Here is a 27,258-nt window from a genome sequence, read left to right as displayed (position 1 = left end):
CAGACTTTTCTTAAAGTTCGAATCCGTTTATCAAATCCCGTGGGTTTCTTCTATAAATTTCGAGAAACAAGTACATACCAATAAAACCATAAGAAAAAAATTCCCATTAACTGGAAAGGCAGAAAAGTTGAATTTCACCGGTTTATTCAAGGCCAAGAGACTCCAGACCTTTCTTGAAGGTCGAGTCCGTATGTTCAATCACCAGGGATGTGGTTGCTCTTGAGTTTAACAGCAAATCTTTCACTCAAATTTATCATTTACTAAACTTGAAGATGAATCCACCTTACTACTCCTAAACAATTTCCACCTTACCTACTTTGTCCTAAATAATTTAGGAAATCAATTTAAGATCCCGGTATCAAAAAGTTTGAAAAACACTGCTATAAAATTTATTTATTACTTCAAATATTTGTTATATTAAACCTACAATGCACTAGGAGAATGAATCATGTATTATTCTTGTATCGCCAATCATCGAATGAATTGACTTTCTTATCAGTTAATTACAATTGCGCATTGTAATTTATAAAGAAACATAAAATAATAGCGTTAAAACATTTTTTATTTTATCTCAGTAAAATTGAAATTATTTGACTTAACTGATTGTACAAAGTGTTTTAAACTTAGATAGATAAAACTTATGTCAATACATAGTATAAAACAAAGTCGCTTCCCGCTTTCTGTACCTATCATATCCCTATGTATACTTAGATCTTTCAAAATACGCAACGGATTTGGATGCAGTTTTTATAATAGAGATCTTCTTTCGTAATTCAAGTGGAAGGTGTTAAGTTATAATACATGCATAGTAGAGTATGGGGTTGAAAGGGATGTGCTTCCAAAACTTAAAAAGTTGTTCATCGATTAAGCTCAAATATTGACAAGATATACAACCAGCTTCAAGGATTGTTTTGATCTTTTATCAAGTGGGATATCAAATAAAAGAGCATAAAGATAAAAATATAAGTAAACAATAGGTACTTTTTAAAGTGCATAACTTTTTATTTCACTTTAAAAAGTAAAAAAATTATTCGCCGAACTACTTTTATACTATATATGCAAGTTAGGAGCAACTGCCTAGGTACTGTCACTTTCCAATCTAACAATATTAAGATTCATTGATGTTTGCAATTCATTTTTAATGAGAAAGTTTCCTGAATTTTTCGAATTGGTGAAGATCTTTGACTGCTGGAGGTCCTGAACCTCCGACCCCGCTGATCCCCGTCGATTTCCTAAATCTGGCCCTGGCTTTGAAAAAACTATACGATTAAATTAAGTCCTACTTGGTACATTTTTAATAAAGAACCTACTACTAAGAATTCTACGCCAATGAACTGATATTATTCGTGAATTGACATTTTTATATGGGTTTTGTGTATGGTAAAACAGCGTCCCATGGCAAATTATAACAATATGTATTCCGGGTTACGGGTTAAACAAAAAATTAAAAATTAAATTTTAGTCTACCTCCCAAACGGATCACATTTGTACTAAAGTAAGTTTAATGAAATTAAACTTATTATTATTGTGTGTTACAACTTAATGTTATTTTGAGGTGTGATAGACATGATAGGGCGTTGTCTACGCTTTTAAGGGACATCCTCAAAGAGGATAATCTCTATAGATAATACATGCAAATGTTTGAGTAGAAAATAATATTATCGAACGATATACATAGAAGTATTGGATATATTTTTTTATCTTGATTTGATTACAATGGTTTCTTTTTATTTAAGGATAATACAAATAATAGTAAACCAAAAGTCAATAAATTCTTTCGTTATCAATAGTCACACATAATACCTGTTTGTTTACCCATTGCAGTTTGTTTGGTAATAAATTTTCATAATTTATTTTTGTTTTGAATATTTTGAATAAGTAGGAAATTATTTTAAATTTCAAGCTTTTCATTTAGATACGATCTGGTTATCAATTAAAATTCATTAAATTTTAAATTTTTTGTATCATTTTCAGTTTTTACGGTATCGAAATACTTTAAGAACGTAAAATCTATAAAACCTGTATCTCTGATGAAAGTGTTTAACAATAAGTGAAATTTGCAAAATTTAAAAAACTCCCGGCAAATAGGATTTATTTTTGTAAACCGATTTTTGGAAATTTAACTATAAAATGTTCTCAATCAACGCACAGATAAACATTTTAAACTTATAACATTCCTTCTTTAATCAATATCAGAGTGATGGTCAAGGACATCAGATGAGATGAAAAGGATACTTAGATTGCTAGCATTTTCTGAGACAAATTTTTGGAAATATTTTAATTGAATTTGAAATATTGAGTTGACTTTGTTCTTTTGAATTATTGTTTTGAATTACCTCTTACTTAATATTACCATTTCACTTTTCGAAAAGAATTGAGCCATATATTTGGCCATTCTATTCCATAGCAATTATTTATATGTTAAAATTATGTGTCATGCCTTTTCAAACTGAATCGATTTTGATGATCATCGCCAATTTTTTAGTTTTTTCTGGTACAAAACTCAAAGCTTACATATGAAACATTCTCCGTTAAATTACCTTTCAAATGAGACCAAAAAAATTTAAATCGGTTCATCCGTTTAGGCGCTACACTGCCACAGACAGACACACATACATAGTGATCAAACTTATAACACCCCTTTTTTTACTTCGGGGGTTAATAAAATATAGCCTGTAACAGTCGGAAAGGTAGGTGAGACATATAAAAATGATCCTAAAAATATTCCTTTATGACAGAATCGTAAAAATTGTATTTTACTGATATCAAAGATGGTTTCACAACGGTAACCTTTTCTTGTTACCTCTATATGCGACAAAGCACCAAATAAACGCCAACGGTAATACCTTAACGTTCAATGATATTATTTAATATCTCAAGTAAATAACAAAGCTCGAGTAAGTAACTCTCTGGTGTAGAAATAATTCGGTTAACAGTGAAAACTTTAAACATATTATTTGCTGTCATCGGCATTATAACACACGATACAATTTGTGAACACACATATGTGAATTTCTATATGTATTCTATAATATTATCATAGTATCTATAAATGTATTGTATGTATGATATTATTTAGTTGATCTAATCCTCTGACATCATCACGTGACATGCGAAAATATTAATCTGTTACGTCACATATATATTATATGTACAACAAAATAAAGAGAAATCTAGTATCAAACATATAACTATAATATGGATAAAAATTACATGACGTATTGTTTTGTGCGCATTACAAACGCGCATAAATACAATTAGTAAAATATAATGTGACGTCATATGTATATAATACACAGATACAAGAGAACTAGAATAAGAAGGGAGCGACCAGAGAGGAATGTATAATAAAAATCAATACTTTTATATTATTATTGTGGCACTACCAACCGACGTTATCATCGTATTCTTGAGGAATTATTATGAGGGGAAGTCTTAAATGTGGTAAACATTAAACAATTATTTATTCGACTAAGAGCTGGTTTTTTTTTTCGTAGAAAATAATAAAATTTCCGTGCTTTGATCGAGCTTTAAGTATATGAAGTCATAGAAAATGTTGTTTGTTATCGATTTTCATTTTGTTCATTAACTCCCCGCCTTGGAGTTACATTTTATATAACAAACTGTTACACACGAGCTTTCTCGATCGACTTAGAAGGACTTCTGGGGCTACTAACCTATGTGTTTACATAATTTTTAATTGTTTGCGTAGGTTTCGAAAAGGTTTGGGAGATTTTTTATTATACTGTAAAGATTTTTGTCATTGTAATTAAGCAAGACAGTCTTTACTTAGTTCTAAATAGTCTCTCATCTAAGACATGATTTTTTAAACGTACTGTGCCCACCAAATATTTTTACAACGAATGTAGAACAGAAAAAAGCACTTCTGGATGAATACTTGAAAAAAGTATGTCTGGATTTATTGTTTACTGAGTTATGCTCCGATAATTGGGCGCTCTCAATATTATGTCAAAACGAGTGCTACTGTAGCCTAGATTTTTTTTGGACACAATGAAAAGAATTGTATTCAAATTAAAGGCTTGGCATACAGTTCTGAATTTAAAGAACTTTTAAAAACAGTATTCATCGTAAAAACGCCTTGCTTAAGACTTTAAAATTCACTCCAAAATTGAATTTTCGGATCTAAAAATATCTATCTGCGGAATTCAAGTTTTAAAACAAAATTTCGGATAAACTCCAGTTTAAAGTTTCAAAAAAAAAAGACACAAACGTACTGTTATATCTAAAAATTTTTTACTATGAACTACACTACAAGATATATTATCCGTTTATAGACGACCTTAACAGCTCAAAAATCGAATAAATGGGGTCATTTAGTAGATGGGGTCATTTAGTAGATGAACAAAGATTTTCTAGAAAGTTTTCCTGATATTGATCAATTTTGAAATGAGTTGAAAAATATCAATTAAAAATATCGAAATTTTTAGAAAAATATATTTACAACAGATATTTAATTCGATTACTGACACTATTTTGAATAAAAACAAAGATTCGAAATAAAACAAACATATTGAATATAAGCCTATATCAATGGGACCAACTCCCATTGGGACCTAGCTTGAAATTTTACACATTTGGGCAAAAGTTAGGCCAGTTATTTTAAATTCTGCTCGCGAAACAAGGAGGGTGTAAATGTCATGATATCAAAATTTATTGCTTACTTTCAGTATAAATTTAAAAGAAAAAAAAAAGAAAATAAACGATTCTACCTAAAAATCTTTATCTAAAGCAAACAGCAATATAAGTTTTCTCAAAGATATTAAAGATTTCCAATATTATGTTTTTATTATCTAAGATAAGAGAGCACGCTAGTCAGTTTTGTGATTACATTTTCTCAATTATATAGGTAAAATACGACCCTTAATATTCCAACACACTATTTGTAAAAAAGTAAGGCGCCCTTCTAAGTTTCCATGTGTTGTGTATTGTGTGGAATATAATATGTATATGTCGCAGTCAATTATCTTAATTAAGCGTTTAATTAACAGCCTAGCCATTTTACTAAACAACGCCGTTCAAATAGTAACCTGTACGATATTCAACTATTTAATCAAACAGCTAGGAAAATGACTTGAATCTATAAAATTTAATTACTTGCCTTGCTTAGTCAGTTAAATTAGGTTTCACTTTCTGCCACCTGGAGCTGAAATCCACACACTTTCATAAGTTCTTTGGCAAGGAACGATATTATTGGTACTTGTAAATAATTAGAAACTAATTAATATTTATTTTGCAAAGTCCACTTTAATTAAAAATAATTGTGACAATTGTTTCGATTTTTACATCATATTCATACAAATGTCACATTTGTATGAATATGATGTAAAAATCGAAACAATTGTCACAATTATTATACCATGTATATATGAAATATACATAGTATTATAAGTTTAGTCCCAAGTTTGTAACGCCTAAAAATATTGATGCTACAAAAAAAAAATTGGTATAGGTGTTCATAAAATCACCTAATTAATCCATTTCCGGTTGTCCGTCCGTCCGTCCGTCCGTCCGGCTGTCCGGCCGTCCGGCCGTCCGTCTGTGGTCACGATTACTCAAAAACGAAAAGAGATATCAAGCTGAAATTTTTACAGCGTGCTTAGGACGTAAAAAGTGAGGTCAAGTTCGTAAATGAGCAACATGGGTCAATTGGTTCATGGGTCCGTAGTACCCATCTTGTAAACCGTTAGAGATAGAATAAAAGTTTAAATGTAAAAAATGTTCCTTACAAAAAAATAAATAACTTCTGTTTGAAACATTTTTTTGTAAACATCACTGTTTACCCACGAGGGCGTTAATTAGGTACAAATTTTATAGTATGTAATTAATATAGGAATATCAAAGTGAATATCTTTTGTTATTTACATGACGTCAAAAAAAACAAACGACTGCGCATCAACACTTGCGCATTATATGAGAATATCAGTTAAATATTTCAGATATGTATGTATGTGAAATGTGACAGAGTTATCAACACTGCCTATACATGGTATTTCAACAATTAACTCAGTCAATTGTTTGTTTTCACTTGTTTTTAATTAAAGTGGACTTTGCAAAATAAATATTAATTAGTTTCTAATTATTTACAAGTTTTAATATGGATTTCCACAAACTAAAGCTCTCATCAATCAGATATTATTGGTGTTTCTCACAGTGTGATTGCATTTACGCATAAAAATTACAATGAAAGAGTGAAGTGACAAAAAGTTGGAATTAAGTATGGTACTATTCCTGGTTTTCACGGCAGGAGTTTCAGTGACGACGAAATTTCCGAAATTCCATTCTTTGAGAGAGGCTGTGGCAAGTCAGTCACCTTTTAGAGACCAGAGATTTCAAAAATGTAAAAAACAAAGTTCTTTGCGGATCCAAATGCCATGGAAGTTTAACTTGCGTTAATAAATAATATTTTAATTATTATTACATATGTACTTTGAATGGTCATGTACTTCTAATGGTCATGTGTGAAAGGTCTAAGCATCAGCCAGCTAGTTTATTAAATGTTGTATTAGACGTTACGGCTTAATATCATTCAGGCCCCTAGTTGAACGGCACCGTTTAATAAAATTGAAGGCTAATTAAGCCAGTTGGCTGCGACATATATATTCAGGATGAGTCACCATACTTTTCTATACTGTTCGATGATAACAGCAAGGGAGATAAAGTATTATATACAGGCTGTATGGGGAAAAGTATCATAATATATAGGAATAATATGAACATTAATGAATATTTATAACACAAAGATTGCATAATATTTGTAAGGAGAGCTGCGATAGATTAATACTAATGAATCCAGCTGAAGAATCGACACTTACTTTAACATTCGCAGAGATATTTTTAAGGATATAAGTAAAAAATACAGCAGTTTGTGTAGTAAATATTACTACTGTAAGGAAAATTAGTTAATGAGACTTTACTATTGTAACCTTTCAAATTTGCAGAAGCTATACGGGATATAGATTAATTTTTTAAATATCCTGTATAGAAAGTGTTGAATGTCAGTGTTTGCATTAGGTTTTATAAATTAGAAGAGTTGAAAAAACCAATACAATTATGGCGATCTTTCAGCCGCCATCTATCTGGAAATTTTGGACAACAAAGTTTTGTTTTAATTTGCGCCCCCACGGGTAAACAGTAATGTTTACGAAAACGATGTTTAAACTTTTGTTCTGCCTTTAACGGTTTACAAGATGGGTCTCACACGGACCCAAGATTCAATAGGATTATGTTGCTCCTTTACAAACTAAAACTCACTTTTTACGTTCTAAGCCCGCTATACAAATTTCATCATGATGTCTTTTTCATTTTGAGTTATCGTGTTGACCGGCGGACAGACGGGCGGACAACCGGAAGTGAACTAATAAGCTGATTTTATGAACATCTATGTCAAATTTTTGTTCGTAGCATCAATATTTTTAAGCGTTACAAACTTGGGACTATATTTAGTATACTTTGATATATATATTATACATACAGGGTATACAAATCAGATGATAAATTTCAATTAAATTTTGTATCTTAGCTCAAATAGTATTTTTCAATAATGACATCCTAACGATCTATTCATAACATCCATGATTTTGAGACTTACTGTAGGTATAATGTCTTTCTTAACAACCTGTATATATAAAGAATAATTGTATAATATAAATGTTAGACACGTATAAGTTTTATGAATATTTTTGTTTGATTTATAGTTTGTTTCTATCTGAAATATTGATTTCATTTTAGAAACACTTTCGTAATCAATGCATATAAATGTCGAAGCTACACTTCAAAACGGCTTGATGAAAATTATTCTAGTAAAAGTTTTAAAAAATATACCTTGTGAATGCGACACAAGGCTTAGCCAAATCACAAATTCTGAAGTGTTCAACTAAACGTACGGAAAATGGTTCAGACTTAGCTAAAAATAAAACCAAATAAAAATATGCCAAACTTAACCCTTACTCGAGAATTTCCTTGAATTTATACTCCCCTTAATACTTTTAGGACGTTAATAAACAGGATCTAATAGACCGGTAAATTTTAACAGAAAAATAGTATGTCAGAATACTGTCTGCCCTTTTGAATACTGAAAATAGAAACAGTTTTTAATGCAGAATGCTAAAAATTTTTACGATTTTTTATGCTTTTATTTTTCTCATCTGCGTTTTTATAGTGTTTAGTGAGGTTAGTTAAGAAATAAAGAAAATGTCGAATTTATCGAGATCCAGTTTTCCAATTAGCATCTTTTTCGACAACTGTTTTATATCTACCGTACGTTAAAAAAATTTTTATTAACAAAAAAATATGTAAAATAATGGTAGAAAGTTAGCAACTTTCGAAAGAGTTGAAAAATGGGCTTATTTTTTTATAAATACATTCCATTAATAGCCCTTTTGACATCTGCAAACTACAAGCAATTTTTTTAAGTATTGTATGTACCTCTGTCTGTAATATCTTAAAGGTACTATCGGTAATAGACTTTGCCTTCAGAATTTAATGAAACTTGGCATACTTGTCCATTATTATATCATAATTAACCAGTTAAATTTTTAGGGGCCTTCAGAGAAAATCTTGGACGTTCAGATTTTAAATAAAATAAAATCTGTGATTTCCCATAAGGATCAATGTTAAAATATCTTTAAAATATCTTTTTTTCAGTTCTCTGAAGGCCCCTAAAAATTTAACTGGTTAATTATGATATAATAATGGACAACTATGCCAAGTTTCATTAAATTCAGAATGCAAAGTCTATTACCGATAGTACTACCTTAAGGTATAAAAAGACGAAAAGAAAATCAAAATCTAATTTCTACAAAATCGACACTCGAGCTACAGTTCAAACTTCATATTCCTTTATTGTCAATTTTACCTTTATCAATCCTAGTTTTTGATATTTTGTTGATCTAAGACTGAATAAAAGTCTCAATGGGTACAAAGAAAAATAACATTAAAAATTCAATCTAGCTGGAAGAAAATTTATCTTATAATAGGGTACAAAATTCAACTCTAATAAATTTCGTGTTTGAATGTGTGTATATATGTCTGTATGTATTCAAATGCAATATCATATTGACATAATAATAATATAAAATACTACATAAACCAAAATCAAAACAAATATTATCAAAACGTCACCAATATGCACTGAAAAGTGAAATCCTTGGCATATAAATGCTTTATCAGCTTTAAGTCCAGACCGATCAATACTTGTCCAATCAACTCGCGCTCTTTAACAGTGTGTTTATCAAATTAGATATACGATATATCTATGATAATGTAATAGGGAATATTCATGTATTTTTTTTTAAATTCATTGTTTACACCGTTATAACATATTAAAAAAATATAATTACTATTTAAAAATGCGTTAATTAATTAAGTGCAAAAAATAATTTAAAATACATAATAATTTTGAGATGTTTAAACGTCTTTTGGGCGCTCTCTGTTGATGAATTTCTTTGGTTTTTTTATAGATCCGAATTCTCTGTGGATTCTCAAAAAAGAGTGACTCAGGTCGCCGAGAGAGCAACCGAATTTATATCCTGAAAAGGGTTTTATTCTATTCTAGCTTCTATTGTCCTTTTTCTTGATAGAAAATCGTTTAATTTATTAAAATTTATATCCAGACAGAATATTTTAATATAAATAACTTACTTTTAACAAAAAAACCCTTAGAAACATAAAACTTGGTTGAAATTAAAATATTTAAATTTCGAGAGAAGGCCCAGAAAGTTCGTGCTCGGTTCTGCCTGTCGTGAGATGGCGCTAACGGCTCTTGGCGATCAGTTTAAAGTTAATCATGATAATAGTTGTCGGTTTAAACAAACTTTCTAGATCATTCCAGAAATTTGTTCTAAAAATTTCCGAAAGTTCACATGAGTAAGACAAGGACATTTTTGCCAACCACAACGACTCACTTGCAGCCACCGCAACCAAGGGTTATTTACCGCCCCAACAGGAAGTTGATTGGAGTTGGTGGTCATAGAGAAAACACTGTCTTCACATACCAAATAATTGGGGGTGGTCAAAGAAAAATGAACATTCGGTAGACTATATAGAGAAAATATATAACAGTATATCTAACGAATAAAGCGGGAGAATTGTAAACCACATATACAAAGTTGTATAAATTACATGCATTAGATATAGATGTGTGGTATGTGCATGTAGTATTATACATAACGAAGATACGAGAACGAATACAAGTATTGATTTTCCTACAACTGCGTACCAGACCTTTCCCGTTTACATCCGGGCCACGATAGCAGATGTCCTGGTTGGTAGTTCTCAGTCCCGTCTTACTAACCCTATAATAATTCTGTAAACAATCCAGAGAACAACAACAACAAAAAATACATGTATAATACATATAACTTTATTATATATTTATTTTTTTTGTTCTTTTTTTGTGTATATAAAGTTTAAAAGAAAACATATTTTAAATCCAAAGTAATTCTAATAAATGGACTTTATAAACGATCTGTAAACTAAGGCTACTTTCATGGGCGTACTCAAGCATTGGTCCAAAAGGGAGAAAAACAAGAATTTTTGATTTAGAGGAAGGTAAATCGGAAATTTTTTACATAAAATTCTTATTTTGGAATAAACATATATCTGGCCAACTAAATCAATGGTTAATCCAGGTACAGAGGAGGGCAGCTGTTTTGACTTCCTTCGATACTCTCATGGCTGCCTTGTTACAGGTTTTTTTCTTGTGTATTCCAATTTCTTGTATCAGATAGAAAGGAACATTGTTTCAGATTATTGTCCATTAACGTACATATTTACAGAATCTATCACTAGGTTTTCCCAGGCCTGGCAGTTGAACAGAATTGAATTCCCAAAACACATTAATAACAAGTGAAAACAAACAATTGACTGAGTTAATTGTTTAAATACCATTTATAGACAGTGTTGATGACCCAATCGTTTATTTTTTTACGTCATGTAAGTAAATAAAGGTATCCCTTCTTAGATAGCCACACACATATAACTGATATTCCCATATAATACTTACTAAAAAATTTGCACCTAATTTTCGCCCTCGCAGATAAACAGTGATGTTTACGAAAAAATGTTTCAAACAAAAATTGTTTATTTTTTTATAAGCAAGATTTTTTAAATTTATACTTCTGTTCTATCTCTAACGATTTACAAGATGGGTCCTACGGACCCAGACACAATTGACTTATGTTGCTCATTTACGAACTCAACCTTACTTTTTACGTCCTAAGCACGCTATAAAAATTCCAACTTGATATCTCTTTTCGTTTTTTTAGCTATCGTGTCGACAGGCAGACGGACAGACAATCAAAAAGGGACTAATTGGTGATTTAATAACACCTGTACCAAAATTTGGTTGGTAGCATCAATATTTTCAAACGTTATAAACTTGGGACTAAACTTATTATACCTACCACCATCCCAGATAAATTTAAAAAAATGAGGTACTTGTTATCATTTTACGGTCAATTTATTGACAAAATCTTACCTAAAAGGATGATATGGTGGTTTTTGCCTTTTATCAATCTGCATGTAAAATTTAAACTTCTTAAAGTTTTAAAGCCTCTCACAAATAAAATTTTTATATCGAATATTTATAATGATGTAATGCACTCTGAAATGCATAGAATATATGTATCGATTGCTTATTTCCATTATTCGATCGATATCTATAAGCGTTAAACAGTTAACATTTTTATTATTCACACAAATTCAAAACGGGTTCTATTGTGCACAATCTAACTATATACAGGTGAATTTTTAAATAGTTTCCACCATTCATCATATATCATTATACATTTCTTTATATACGGGTGTCGACTTTGTTTTTTTTAATGAAACTTTTTTCCCCATAAATCTAAATTTAAGGCATCTGAATTTACTGTTTTTTAACGTCACATGCATACGAATGCTATAGGGAAAATTTTTCGGAAAAGTTTTTTTTTTCATAAAATTAAAAATCTGTAAAAGTGCCAAAACTAGGCAAAAGAAAAATCAGGTCTAGGAAAACAAAACTATTACTTTTTTGCGGCAAAGAACGAGAATCTGATACAACAAATATGTAGTTACTAAAAAAAAACAATTGACCCCTTTATAAGAAAGCTAAATTCCTTATTTTTATTTTTCTTTATAGTACAAAGCCTAATTAGGGTCGACCCTCAGTCATCTGTTTACCAAAAGAGAATTATTTTTCATGAAATATAAAATATTAACAAATATCCCTATAAGTTGCCTAAAAAAATAATAATATGGTCAAGACTAATTTTAATAAAAATTTCAAAACTTTGAAAGCTTGTAAACCTTATTTTTTCATCGATATTTTGTCGCATAAAGAATAGCTTTCATTCGATAAATAGATGGATGAAGGTCGACCCTAATTCGGCAGTTAGATTATAAATAAATAAGACCAATAAGTGTTTCCGCGTTTTTCGATTTTGCGTTTGTTTTCGAAATATAAAAGTGGAATTTTTAAAAAATCACTTTGTAGATATTTTACTCCTACTTTATTATTATAAGAACAACTTTACTGGAGGCATAAAACAATATCACTATATTTTAGCAAGTATTACTGGATTTCAATACATGAGATTGGCTGGCTAGTGGCTACATACTGGTCACATAGTAATGCGACGAATAATCAAAGACTCCAAAACAAACCATTGGAGTAAAAAAAACTATTACCACTACTTTTTGAATCAGCGGTCCATGGCTTAACCTCTTCCCAAGTCTTTCTTTTTTCTTATCTCGACGTAAAAGCATAATACCTTTCATTCTTTCGAAAAGTTTAATCAACACAGTAGGTTTATTAATTTCAGTGACAATGTCTGATAATGAATTTCATGATCATTCTAGATAAAAAAGGAAACAAATACTGGATAACCGTAACGAAATGTGGCTGTATCAATAAGATATATCAAGTATGTCTACAAATAACTAAGACCTATAGCCGTACAGTGGGCCAAAATGTACATCCAGCTGACGTAAATTCTTGAAACTGCGGAGAATTTGCTAGTTCCTAACGTTATTTTGCTAACATGTTTTAATAAAAAAAACATTTGCATTTCCCCGCCAACAGAATAAAAAATAATATCTATTATAAATAGACTAATTTTATTTGTAATTATGATTTTGATGCAGATTTGTGGCATTACTAATACAGTACTGAAAGATGCTGTAATAATTTTTAAATATCAAACAAGAATGCAATTTCTGTTTACAATAGAGATAATACTTCGAACCAGACAAACGTAAAAAGTAATATTTTGAAAAACTTAATTTCTTTAAATTTATTGGAAAGAAAAGATATTTTAAGCTTCAAACTTTCATCGTATATCTGCCGTAGCTTAGATTAACTGTCTTACGCAACTTGGCAAATTATACGCAACTTAACTTAAAAAATCTATTCATGTGCTTATGTGGGGGAGGGGTTTATATTACGAGTATGACAGAGTACATGCGTTAAGCAATGCATCTAAGTAAGAGGTATTATAGGTGTTATATGAAATTACAAAAGTAACTTGTTGGTAGCTTATCTGTTGTAGTTCATTTATTTAACTAAGAAACTTCCACTCTCCAAGCGTCTTACAACTATCTCAACGCATATCGAAGCTTCAACACGTGTATATAATTCCTCTCACTTAGATGCATTGCTTAATGCATGTATTCTGTCATACTCGTGATATTTATATGCCTAGATGGTAAATCGAAAATTCTGTATATTCATGTATTCAGTAAGATTGAATTGCATCAGTCATAAAACTCTATACATATTTTCATACTTTTTGATTCAACTGTCTTTCAAAATTGACCACATATCTATTATATTGGTCAGCCTTTCAGAACAATTTCCAAGAAATAATATACAATCCAAACCATATAAGCTAAAACGATAAATCATTAATAGTAGTTTGTTTAATAATACCCACTATTGATTGCAATGACTTGTACATACAAATGTTGTCTTGGATTATAATCGTAATAACTTTTTTAAATAAAAAAAAAGAAGAAAAACTGTTTAAAATAATTAATGTTAATTGAACAACTAGAAGCATATTTATAGCTTCATAAGAATTATAAAGCATCAGATTTATTTTTTGGAAAACATATACGGAGACAGCTTGGCGATATCAATACAATTTCATAATTATACATATTTTTTCATACTATCAGCAAGGTCATATAAATATGTCAATTGATAATAAAATACTTAACTAATTGAGTTAATTGTTTAAATACCCTGTGTAGACAATATTGATAATCAGTATTTTACATTATTTTTTATACATCACGTAATGTGATTCGCTAAAGAGAATAAGGTTAAATTTAATTAGGGTAACCAGACATAGGGCTTTGAAACGGATATGTCTGATGCTTCTGTCCCAAACCCGCTTATCCACTTTTTATACTAAAATGTCCGGTTTTTCCTCGAGACAGAAATATACTTAGGTATATAATGTAATTCAGTAAAACGTATTGTATTCTGGACCCCCTTACCATTTTTTTAAAACAATTTCTCCCCTACAATACTATTCATATGCAGAAAAAATCAAAAACCAAAAATAATCTTAAAATCATTTATACGCCAGTAAAATCTTACGAAAATGAAACAACTATAAAATGGCAAAACGCGACATAAAGCTACTTTTTTGGTATGTTATTTGGATTACTTAGAGGAGATACATTTTGCTAGAAAAAAAAAGTTTCGATAAATTTGTAATCTGCGAAAAACTGCAAAATTTTCGGACTTTTTTCAGTTTAATTCAAAAAATTTGACCTTTTGACATTAGTTTCTGCTATCATTTTAAAAGTATATTAAATTTGAAACAATTGAAGACAACCCACAGCTTCGTATATCTAATATTTTTTGAGATACGATGTTTGTTGGTGGAACTTTTTCAATTTTTTCCCAAAACTAATAAATTTAAAGTTTTGATCACACAATTTATGTTAAGAATTATCTTATGTTTCCTAGAAATGATTCTAAAATAGTTCTTATGAATTAAATTAAGGATATAAATAAATAAAAAAGTGTAAACAAATAAAAAAAAATAATATGATGCCTCCTGTGAGGTTTGAACTCACGACCCCTGGTTTACGAGACCAGTGCTCTACCACTGAGCTAAAGAGGCTCGTACTCTCAGTGGTAAAATAAACCATTATAAACTTGATGAATAAAATCTATATCTACATGCTTTGTGATTAATATTTTAGGTTTTTGAAAATATTTTTACTACAAATTATGATAAAAGTTGATATCCCTGAGTAAAAGTAATAACATTTAAAAAATTTGATTCGTTTTTCAAAACCAAAATCATGTACTAATTTCTAAGTATTGAAAATTTATTAATAGCAAATTTTATTAAAACAAATCCTGTAAATAAATTGCAACTAAACAATTATCTTATTAACAAACGTTATTATAGATATTTGTATCTTTAATATAATGACAGAAACTTTAAACTACGTTTCTTCTATCAATTTTCTTAATTTTATTCCAATATCTAAAATTATGTTATGTTATTTTTTAATAACCTCATGAAAATTTTAAAAGCTTAAAAAAAAAAAAAAAAAAAAACAAACAACGAAGAAATAACAAAAACTGATAACAATAATTATTAGTAAGTAATCCATATAAAATTTAATATTTTATGTTTTTAGATCCAAAAATAAGTATCTGCAACTGGTATTTCACAAATGTATAAGAGTTGTGTATACTTTAAAAGAAACTAAGTTTTAAAACCAGTTCAACATGCAATTTTCAAAATGATATAAATTTATTTATATCTAAAAGTTTTTTGATTAAAACCTAAAGAACTGAAATGAAAAGACAAATCCCAACTAAATCAAAATCGAAAATTTTAAGTATCTCTAGATCAAAATACACACAAACCTGACCAAATTTTAACGATTAGAAAAGAGAGAAACCAAAAACCATCGATTTTTTACCCATTGAACACATTTTAGAAAATGATTCATTACATTTAAGAATATTCATTTTTTTTTAAATTTGCAACTAAGCACAAAATTTCTTTTATAGATACTGAGGATAAAAGAGACCATAACTATTACATAGTGAAAAAATCGCTATATTTGCTTTTGTCGTCTCTACATGAAAATCAAAAACTTATGACAAAATATGGCGTATACTCTGTGGCTTGATCTGAATAGCTGGCTTTTTTTCTGCAGGTTATGCACTTTTTTTCGTATACCCTGATTTTGACTTTCTATTTAAGCAACGGTATATTTCTACTGATTATACACTGTAAGAAATTTTTTGGGATATCACTATGTCAGTATCGGTGTGAATTCCGTACTGATTTGACCATTGAGGGAATACTAACATAAGCAATAGTTATGTCGGACGAGTATGGGTGTCAGGCCCATATTGTTTGTTGATATCACAATACTTCTGGTGGATAGCCCTATTCAATACTGTTATATTACTTATGCTAACATAGATACTATAGCATCTGTCTCTGTACCATACCAGCATTGTAGTAAACGTCATGCATTTTTTTCCGTGTAGAACTAGCTAAAACCCTACCCGAGGGGCCCAGTTTACAACTCTGTTGAAACTCAGGTCAGTTTTTCTTTGTGATTCCCTTTGTGAACCACATTCTCCTATACGCTTGGGTAGAAATGATAGTAATTATAAAAATAATTGTATTAAAATGGAATGTTTTAATCGATTTTTACAAAATTGATTGATTGAAAGTGAGTAAAAAAATTATTTTTTTTTTACCTTTTTAAGTCTTTGATTCTTGATATTATAGGCTATAAAGTATGCGAAGATGGTATGACTATTTACCACCCTAAGAAAGCTTTTATTACAAAAGGTGATGAATCTAGAAACGTGAATTAAAATCCAGGTGTTTCTTTCACTAAGTTGATGCATGCTTAGAGCCATAACAAAAAAAAATACAATTACACAATAAAGACGTTTAGTCATTAACCACGGTTTGTAAATAACTTACATACGTAAGGGGCAGTATTTATATAAAATCAAATATTAGGCACACTTATAATTGAATAAATAAAAAAAATTTTGCAAATAAAAAATACCAAATTATTTATTCAAATAACAGCGCCATGTGCTATTATTATTAATATGTACAGAGAGGACTCTCGAAAATAAATTGTATAATATAGCACAGTTATATTTTATAGAATATGGGCGTGCTACAAGTTCATAATTGATTTATAAACTGTCAAAATTACAATGTACATCACAAAAATACTTCAAATTATACTTCCTAGCTTAAACTTTACCTATAAAATATATCGTATTATAAATAAAAATACAAATCGTGTTAAAAATGGACACATTTAAAAAGAAACCATTGAAATCATAATTTAACCTACTTTGGATAGATAAGCCATCTATAAAATATCGTGTGGCATGCGGTATCTTTTCCCGAAGAGCAACGTACGCGGGTCAAATCAGATCAGTTATTTGATTTGCAGTAACAGATTTGTGTTGGCCAAAAGGTTTTTGAGGTTGTTTGGTATAAAGATTATATTGTGGGGTGGTCAATTTATCGGCGGAGGGCGCAAGAACGAATAGAGCAAAGACAAAAATTTTGAAGTTTTTGCATTCTTGAAAACTGTGAAGTTGCAACGTTCGATCAGATAGGGGTAGTGTTGATAAGCCGCATAATTCACTGGTAAAGTCTATGTTGTAAACGTTTGTCTAACTTAATTATAATGAAGAGTAACGGGTATAACCCTGCAACGGATACATTTACGAGGGTACGATTTTTTTAACGTTCTGTGGCCAATTCAACCTCCATTGAAGAGTTCCTCCCAGGTATTCAACACTTTGAGTCTGCTGTATGGCAAAAAATAACTCGAATAACCAAGCTTTGAGGCATTTCAAAGTTCAAAGTTTAAGGCGTGTATTGCGCCAGTTCGAATACTGTACATTTTCACCACCCGGTTCACTGGCCAAAAATATAATATGTTGAAAGTCCTAGTATAACCTCCTTTAACATTTGTATCGAATTATCAAACACCTTATATATCAAACTGTATAGGTATTAAAAAGGCGAAACGAATTCGCTTCATTATAAAATTCTACGTACAGTTTTCAAGGAATATCTACAAAAAACGATAAATTTTCAAATTAATCTTCAAATCCGGTTTTATTCTGGAAGGGCAGCTTTACTAATATACACTTTTCCTTCTCAGCATAATAGCCTATGAAATTCAATTTGCATATTTTAACATCAGTATATCCGCGTTCAATTTATGGTGGTATATCCTGTATTTATTTATTTTTTTGGTAAAGGAAACTGTCATAAATAAAGGACAATAGTCTTCTTTGTCATTTACACACTTATTGAATTTGACCCCATATTATATGACGTAATCTTGTAAGATAAAAATATGAAATATAACAAAAACATCTATTATATCCATATCTATGAAAGAAAAATAAAATTTTTTTTGTTCTTTAACGCAATAGTAGTTATAAGTATAGTAAACTCTTAAAGACAGCTGCCATTCAAATAAAAGACGGAAATAAGAATGTAAAAATATATTTATGATTTTTTTTAATAAAAAATTAACGTTTTTATTCACAATGTCCCCCGTTTATTTATATTGTAAGGAAACAACTGCTGATATCATTTATTATTATTAACCCTAACTCCTTGCAGTAATTTTAGTTTATAAAAATTTTTAGGATTCCGTTGTCTCCGTTGTCAACAATGTTCTTTTCAAGTGTTAAGTCATTGGTGCTAGTTTAATCTTCGGGGACTTGATCTAACAGAGTAAAGATAATAAAATTTCTATAAAATTCTCTTTTTCTTTACTACTTTTTGACACATATTCTCGATTTTATGAGGTTAATAAATTTTTATCTCCAGTTTCGATAAACCTCAGTATATAAGGTAATTTTGACCCAAAAAGTACAAAAATCGGGTGTATTTGATGACTGGTCGAATAGTTTTTGAGATACGAACTAAAATCGATCCAATGATGCTTGAGAGAACCGGTCAAAGTTTTTGACTTGGATTAAGATGAAAGAAAATTCGCCACCAGACCACCGTCTTTTCCAGTAGGTATACTTCAAATTAATTCGTGCTTTGCGATTAAAAATATGCCTATCTTATGTCGAATTTAAAGAACAGTTGAACAAAAAAAAACACATCTTACAAATGTTGTGGAAATGCAAATTAGAATTAGTTTTTTACCATCTGCTTCAATGAAGCAAACTAAAATTTATTATTAATTTAACAAGAACTACAATTACGTATTTAAAATAGTCTAACGGTAGGTAGCAAATAGAAATAGTAAGAACGTATGAAAGTACTTACTTTATTCTTTAATATTATGGGGTGCAACAGAAACAGATAACCGTTAGATTGTTGTTTATCCCCTAAGACATTTTATAATAGCATACGTATTTATCAAGCTGTGTTTTGTAGAGTACAAATTCTAATAAATATTGCACCTGCAATATTCAAGTCCGTTACATCAGCACGGTCTATAATATATTAAGTTACCATTTTCATTAAAAAAAATTATTATTATAAAAGTAAAACCGTTTTTTAATTTAATCCCTAAACCCTTTACAACCCTTATCTCAGTAGCTACGAACTTTCAATATAATATGAATTTAGGTGACATATTCGATATTTTACAGTAATCGTCATTGAAAGTATCAACATTGGGCAAAGTATCATAAATTATACAAATATCTATTCATTAATCTCCTATTCGAAGGAGACCACAGTCAATAAGGTACTTTCGGTAGTATAAATATTATCGAAGATAATAAATGAGAACTCTAGGATATTTCGAAATAAATTTTGATTTTTGCCCCAATTTCCTAGATCAGTTTTTTGTATTTTATAAATACGTATTTCGACTACCAAGTAGTCATCATCAGTAAGAATTAACTAGTCATCAATAGAGGACATTCTGTATCTATGACTTTCAACTACAAACGGACCATATCCCAAAAACTATTCGACCAGTCATCAAATGCAACCGATTTTTGTACTTTTTGGGTCCAAATTACCTTATATACTGAGTTTTATCGAAATTGGAGATACAAAAAATTTCTCGATTTGTTTGCAAAATTTTAAAATCGAGAAAAACGTAAAAAAAAATTTTGTGTTGGACTTTGATGAAACTCGGTGGATGGGGTACTTTTGATCTAAAAAGTATAAAAATCAAGTAAATTTAATGATTGGATGTAGAGTTTCTGAGATATCGCAATATTTGGATCGATTTTAGTCCGTATCTCGACAACTATTTGGCCAGTCATCAAATGCACCCGATTTTTGCACTTTTTGTACCCCTTTGAAAAAATCGGGAAAAACGCAAAAAAAAATTTGTGTTAGAATTTGATGAAACTCGGTAGGAGGGGTAATTTTGATCCAAAAAGTGTAAAAATCAGGTTAATTTAATGATTGGATGCAGAGTTTCTGAGATATCGCAATATTTGGATCGATTTTGGTCTGTATCTCAAAAACTATTCGACTAGCCAATAAATGCACCTGATTTTTGTACTTTTTGGGCCAAAATTACCTTATATACTAAGTTTTATCGAAATTGGAGATACAGAAAATTTTTCGATTTTTTGCAATTTTTTTAAGGGGTACCCCTTTGAAAAAATCGAGAAAAACGCAAAAAAAAATTTGTTTTGGAATTTGATGAAACTCGGTAGGCGGGGTAATTTTGGTCCAAAAAGTGTAAAAATTAGGTTAATTTATTGATTGGATTCAGAATTTCTGAGATATTGCAATATTTGGATCGATTTTAGTCCGTATCTCAAAAACTATTCGACCAGCCAACAAATGCACCCGATTTTTGTAGTTTTTGGGTCAAAATTACCTTATAAACAGAATTTTATCGAAATTGGAGATACACAAAAATTTTCGATTTTTTTGGAAATTTTTAAGGGGTACCCCTTTGAAAAAATCGAGAAAAACGCAAAAAAAAATTTTTTGTTTTGAATTTGATGAAACTCGGTGGATAGGGTAATGAGACCCAAAAAGTATAAAAATCACGTTAATTTAATGATTGGAAATATAGAAAGTTACAATGTCAGCGAGTACCATGGGCAAAACTTCATTTTCAAAAAAGTTAGAGTTCCCAACCATAAAATTGTGAACAAAAGGGAGGAAAAGTGAGGGCTATAACGTGAATTTCTTTGTTTTAAAAGTACAAATTGCCCAGCAAAGTGGGCGGATATCTGCTAGTTAATAATAATTTTTAAAAAAAACTTAATGGGCAGATTCATTCTCATGTAATTAAAATTTGATGTATTTTTTTTATCAAAAATATAAATGATATATTTAAAAATATGTATAAAATTAAAAATATGGCACAATAAGCATCCCTAATTATTTTTTTAAGAAATTATTTTATTAATTTCGATGGCAATAAACACTAACATCGAAATTACAATGTAGTTTAAAGTAATTAATAATTCACTGAAATTATTATAAATATTTAATAAAAATAAAGCTATCGTAATGGTAAAAAACCAAAAGCACTTACCTTAAAATTGTCAAACTACCTACCAATATAAATGTTTTGTATCACTTCAAAATCACTCAGTAATGTGCTTTAAATTTCTCGAACAAAAGACGTGGGCCAGGGGATTAAAAAGATTATAGAAAATTGATTATCTTTTTATCCAAAATTTGGGAAAACCTCTGAATATATAACTTCCTTTTTAACAAAAATCATATTTTAATTGAATTTGAGACTAGGTACTACTTGAAATGTTCGGCTTTGGCCAGACAAAAAAAATTCTGCATTTATTACGTAATTACGTAGTCTGATTTGTTGTTGGGTATTTGTCGAATAGCGACTATCGTCGTCTGACGAATGGAAGAATTATTTTTTCCCTCCCCAGCACAAGTCATGCAAAATTAATGAATATATTATTTTAGAACTTAAGAAAATCTCATATAGGGCTGTTTAAATAGGGACTATAAACTAATATATAATTAAAATTTACTTACCCAACCAAATGTGCATTTGTAGCTGAACTAGTCAATGTAGTTTCTGAAACATAAAACAGAAATAAATTATTCCAAATTTAAAATTTTATAACCAACGAACGTTTCTGAAAATAGAAAAGATTTTTATGATTTTGCTCAATTAAATAATGAACTCAGGTTCATCAATAATAATAGATACAAGCACACTCAAAATTAGCAAGTTGTTCCCTTAAAAGCTAACATATTTTGCTAAATTCTTGCTAATGTACTAAAGGCCATCTCACAATGGAATATTTATATCAAATTTCTAGCCAAAAGTCAGAAAACACAACTCTTTTGTTTTGCATTAGGCGAGCCACTGAAGTTACCTCTGAAGTTAAGAAAGGTACTTTTTTTCATTAAATTTATCATACTCAAAACTTTGTGATTATGTGCAAGGTATTGTCGGGCAAAATTTTTTGTAACAAGGCAAAGTTTAAGTATTCTGTAAGTATTAAGTATTTTATGTTTATGAAAAATAAATCTTGCGCAACTATGATAATAATGGATAAGGGCAGCTTAAATCAAAAGTCAAAAAAAGGAGCAAGAAGATTTCCAGTGAAACTTTGTAACTAATAATTCCAAAATAACGTTACGTGGAAACAAAAGCAAGCATAGATAAGGCAAAAAAAGTCTCAGAAGCAGAAAGAACAAAGTCAAAAATTGAAGAAGAAAAGAAATAATTTGTTTTGAAGACGAAATTGACTAGAAATTTTTTTTTTATTATTTTCATATAATAGGTACTTTTGCATCTAAATAGTCTTTTTAATCAATTTTGAGCATAAAAATCTCTTATAATATTTTGCACCGGTAAAACCAAATATAAGTTCTTATTTAATTTAACAATTTTAATTATTTAAGAAAGAATAAATGTTGATTTTACTTTGAAAAGCATATTCCTAGAGTCTAGCTGTCAGTTCTGGCTGCCAAAAGGACCCTTTGCAGAAGCGGCCCTAGAAAGTTTAAAGATGGTGTCGGATTATATCGTCCTATTCAATTCTCAATGACTTATTATCTTATACGAAATTGTTATAATATGTTCTCAGCCTAATTGGGCAGTCAAAGTCATAATCTGAAACTACCCGATACAGCATAAAAATTTGCGGGTATATATTTTATTTAAAAAAATATATGCCGAAACCAGGGATCGAACCAGGGACCTTTAGATCTTCAGTCTAACGCTCTCCCAACTGAGCTATTTCGGCTTGTATGAGCAAATACTTAAAAATTGTACTATTCAAAAATTACATAAGAAATAAGCACATATAATGTTGATATAGATTATCTAATACGAATTAAATGAAATGAAAAATCTATTCAGAGATAAAATAAAAAACTATTCTAGCATTAATTTAATATGATCGTATCAACAAAATTAAAATACGATAAAATTGAACACACACTGCCATCTGTCCGAAAATTAATAATTTAAATCAATTGTAAAGAATTTAAAAATATAAACAAAACTTTTCGTTAACGTTAAACGCAAAGAGGTTATTTGGTAGCTAACTTTTATCAAAATAAGCTAAAAGAATATATTAAGTTATTTAATTGGAGTTTAAATATAATAGTAACATTTTTTTATCTTAAACAAGTGAAAACAAACAATTGACTGAGTTAATTGTTGAAATACCATGCATAGACAGTGTTGATTACTCTATCACATTACACATACATACATGTCACACATACATAACTAATATAGCTGTTATTCCCATATAATACATACTATATAATTTATGCATAATTTGCGCCCTCACAGGTATAAACTGTGATGCTTACGGAAAAATGTTTTAAACAAAAGTTGTTTTGTTTTTTATAAGGAATATTTTTTACAATTAAATTTTTGTTTTATCTCTAACGGTTTACAAGATGGGTCCTACGGACTCAAGACCCAATTGACCTATGTTGCTCATTTTCGAACTCGACCTCACTTTTTACAACCTGAGTAAGCTATAAAAATTTCAGCTTGATATCTCTTTTCGTTTTTGAGTTATCGTGTTGGCACACAGACGGACAGACGGACAGACAACCGGAAATGGAGTAATTAGGTGATTCTATGAATATTTTTAAGTGTTACAAAGTTGGGACTAAATTTAGTATACCTTGCATATTACATATATGCATGATATAAAAATGAAGTAGATTATTATCGAACAAATACAAACCTGAATTAAATTCTTGTGTATTCTGAGTTGTTGAAGAAATTCCTGTATTTGAAGACATTTTATTTGTCGATGTTTCTCCTGTTTTCTCCTTCAATAATTTTTTACGATATAGATATAAGTCGCGGTAGATTTCAAGTACATCGTCCGGGTATTCTGATATATTAGTACTTAAACCCGAAGAATTCGTTGTTGATGAAGGCTCATTATTATTTTTAGCTACTATTTGATATGTCTCCTCATTGTACTTTGATGGAAGATTACGTTTAGTATATTTTGAATCTGGTTTTGATTGTTTACAAAATCGTTCATTTTTAGGGCGATTACCATCAAATTTTGATAAATGCGAGTAAGAAATTTCACTTTCGCAAATTTTTGGTATTGTTGGTTGTTTATGATGATAACATTTCTTTTCCGTTTCATTTACTATTATTCTTTCTTTGCTTAAGTCTTTCTTCGCAAAACTTTCTTTGGATGCATTCTTTTTAATTCTTGAATAATTGAGATTTTCTCGAACATCAATGGTTTCATCGTCACTAGTAACAGTTTTCGGTAAAAAATCATGAACCAATCCATATTTTTTTCTTCGTAAATCACAATCACTTCTTTCTTTGTCATTGTTTATAGGTCTGTACGCCCGAACTTCCACATGCGGCGTTGGTCCAGACGTCGCGTAAAGAGCACTTTTAATTTTTGCATTGTTTAATTGTGAATTTTTAACTTTCTTCATTATATTCTAATTCCCGCGTAAATTTTATATTTAAACATGGCAGAATTTTGAATGGAATTTAAATAAACCCATAGAAACAATATACTAACTAATTAACGTACATTTCTATAATTTCATTATAAATATTAATTACTTCATTTTATTTGATATTTCTTTAAAACTTTAAATTTGAAACTATTCGGAATATTAATGGATTTGTATGAAAATCAAATTATTATGAAATGAAGTTATTATTTAATAACTGCCATGCACAGCTGATTACCAACACAAATATTACCAACACAAATATTTAAAAAATTGAAATATTCCACAGTAGTTGTTAACCTCAAATATTTGATTGTATTTCGATTTTCTCTCAAAAATTATTGCATTAATCTTTTAAAATGCCAGAAAAAAATACTCCAGCTGGATCCTACGATACTTTAGAAACAAGCCAAATTAAAAATGTATGTATTTTATTCCATTACATATCATTTCATCACAATGTATTAGTCAGTTTTTTGTACTTTGCATTTTAAAACTATTTTTCTTGATTAATTATTAATTTATAAATGAAAATAATTTACTTTTGAGTTATAACTTCATACTTGCATTATTTTATACAATATTCCCTAGGAATTTTTTTCCAAATCAAAGAATTATTGTTTCCTTATACAAATACATTTATAAAACACTGTACCTTCAAGTACTAAGTACAGAACTATCTACCTAAAAATTACAATAGAATTTTTGCATTTTAACTACATATTAAAACTCTTTTTAGCAGGTTTATTGGATATTTTGTTATTAACTGTTTACACTTTTTTAAAACGTTACTAGTTTCGAATCAAATTGGATTCTTCCTGAAATAACAAAGATACCATAATGACTCAATTATATCCATCCCTATAAAGCAATTTATCTGTTAAAAATACCTTTATTTTCTTTATGTATGAAGTTCGGATTTGTCTCTATTCACCCCATTTTAGGGTAACTTAAAATTCATGTATTTGTTTGTATAAAAACTATGAACCTTTCAAATTATTTTAGTTTTAAAAATAATTTGATGGGAAGGTTCATAGTTTTTATATAAATAAATTTTACATCAATTTTAATGTATAGATTTATTAATTTTATCAATTTAGTATATGTATAATTATTTGTATTATTGATTGCCTGGGGTAGAATCAAATCTGATTTGAAACTAGTAGCGAATTAAAAAATATCCGCTTCTTGTTCTTTATAACTTAGCAATTTCTTAGTCATTCAATTCTCACTTATTGTTGTTGTTTACTTTTAATCATGCATACGATATTTACATCATGGTCTATTCGATTATATTTGATGTAATATGATACATACAGGCGTAAACTAAATATTGACAAATATCTTGTCTAGTAATCTTAATTAAAGAGAATTGAAAAAAATACACTCAATTCTCTCATTCAATTCTCATTATTAACAGCATTTGCATAGGATAGAAAAAAGTTGAGTTTGTAGGAATTATAGATGGTCCTTTCCCAGCTTATATGTTTATATGTCCAAATCAAATTTCCCAACAAGTTATTAAATATAACCAAGTATTTTTGTTGCAGTTTAAGGATTTCCTAATATCATATAACAAATTATCAGAGTTATGTTTTGTTGATTGTATTTCTGATTTTACGAGCCGTAATGTTAAACCAGAAGAGGTATGAGAAGAATAATCCATTCAGTTTAATGCTATTAAAAAAATTTGATTCACATTATTATTTAATTTTGTAGGAAAGATGTGCAGTTAATTGCGCAGAAAAGTTTTTAAAAGCTAATCAACGAATATCAGAACGATTCCAAGAATTTCAAATAATTAGTAGTGAAAATTCAATAGCAAATGCTCAAAAACAGGGAATGATTCCCCGTTCATAACTTTAGGACGATGTCGTAGGAAAAAATGAAGCCAAAATTAATGATTTATTTGATTTGAAGAGTACACAACTTAAATATAGTTTTTTTTTTGTTACATTCGTTGTTGTTGTAAATACTTACATGTTATATTTTATTTGAAGTTATTATGTTTCAAGTAAATTAATAATATGCATAAAATTTGTTTTGTTCACAATTTTTGTAGTAAAATTTGATGTCCCGTACAATACCTAAACTCAAAACTTCATGTATGATTAATCAATACACAGGTTATGGTAGGCTTAAGTCGATTGAGTAGTCACAGAACAACATTTAAAATAATAGAGGATCGAAATTATTTTCGAGGTGTTTTTGCACTTTTATTCCGACAAATTAAATGATTAATCGCGAAACTACTGGGTAGATTTTTTTTAAATAAAAAATGTTTCTTTCCACTTGCCCATTTTAAGTAAAATTTTTTTCTTCTATAAGTGCT

The 27,258-nt window shown here is 29.3% G+C and overlaps 2 protein-coding genes and 2 non-coding genes across 4 annotated transcripts in view; 1 reads left to right on the top strand and 3 right to left on the bottom strand.

Annotated features, from left to right (window-relative positions):
- LOC123292634 overlaps nt 1-25,056 on the bottom strand; it is a 131,489-nt gene extending 106,433 nt beyond the window's left edge. The window contains exons 1-2 of the mRNA XM_044873348.1: nt 24,176-25,056; nt 21,990-22,032 (exon numbers count right to left, since the gene is read on the bottom strand). Of these exons, the coding sequence (XP_044729283.1) occupies nt 21,990-22,032; nt 24,176-24,902 (770 nt within the window). The 5' untranslated portion in view covers nt 24,903-25,056. The remainder of the gene's footprint in view (nt 1-21,989; nt 22,033-24,175) is intronic.
- On the bottom strand, nt 15,066-15,137 carry Trnat-cgu. The gene has a single exon. It is a non-coding gene; the product is annotated as a tRNA-Thr (tRNA).
- Trnaf-gaa lies at nt 23,140-23,212 on the bottom strand. Its single transcript has one exon. It is a non-coding gene; the product is annotated as a tRNA-Phe (tRNA).
- A 120-nt stretch (nt 25,057-25,176) lies between the features above and the next one.
- LOC123293452 (mitochondrial import inner membrane translocase subunit Tim9-like) lies at nt 25,177-26,943 on the top strand. The gene is made up of 3 exons (XM_044874281.1): nt 25,177-25,348; nt 26,477-26,572; nt 26,646-26,943. Exons 1-3 carry the CDS (start codon nt 25,286-25,288, stop codon nt 26,784-26,786), a joined length of 300 nt encoding a protein of 99 aa, XP_044730216.1. The 5' UTR covers nt 25,177-25,285; the 3' UTR covers nt 26,787-26,943.
- The last annotated feature ends 315 nt before the right edge of the window (nt 26,944-27,258 follow it).

Source organism: Chrysoperla carnea, chromosome 2 (assembly GCF_905475395.1).
Source record: "Chrysoperla carnea chromosome 2, inChrCarn1.1, whole genome shotgun sequence".
NCBI classification, from domain to species: domain Eukaryota; kingdom Metazoa; phylum Arthropoda; class Insecta; order Neuroptera; family Chrysopidae; genus Chrysoperla; species Chrysoperla carnea.
This window is presented reverse-complemented; position numbering and strand designations above follow the sequence as displayed.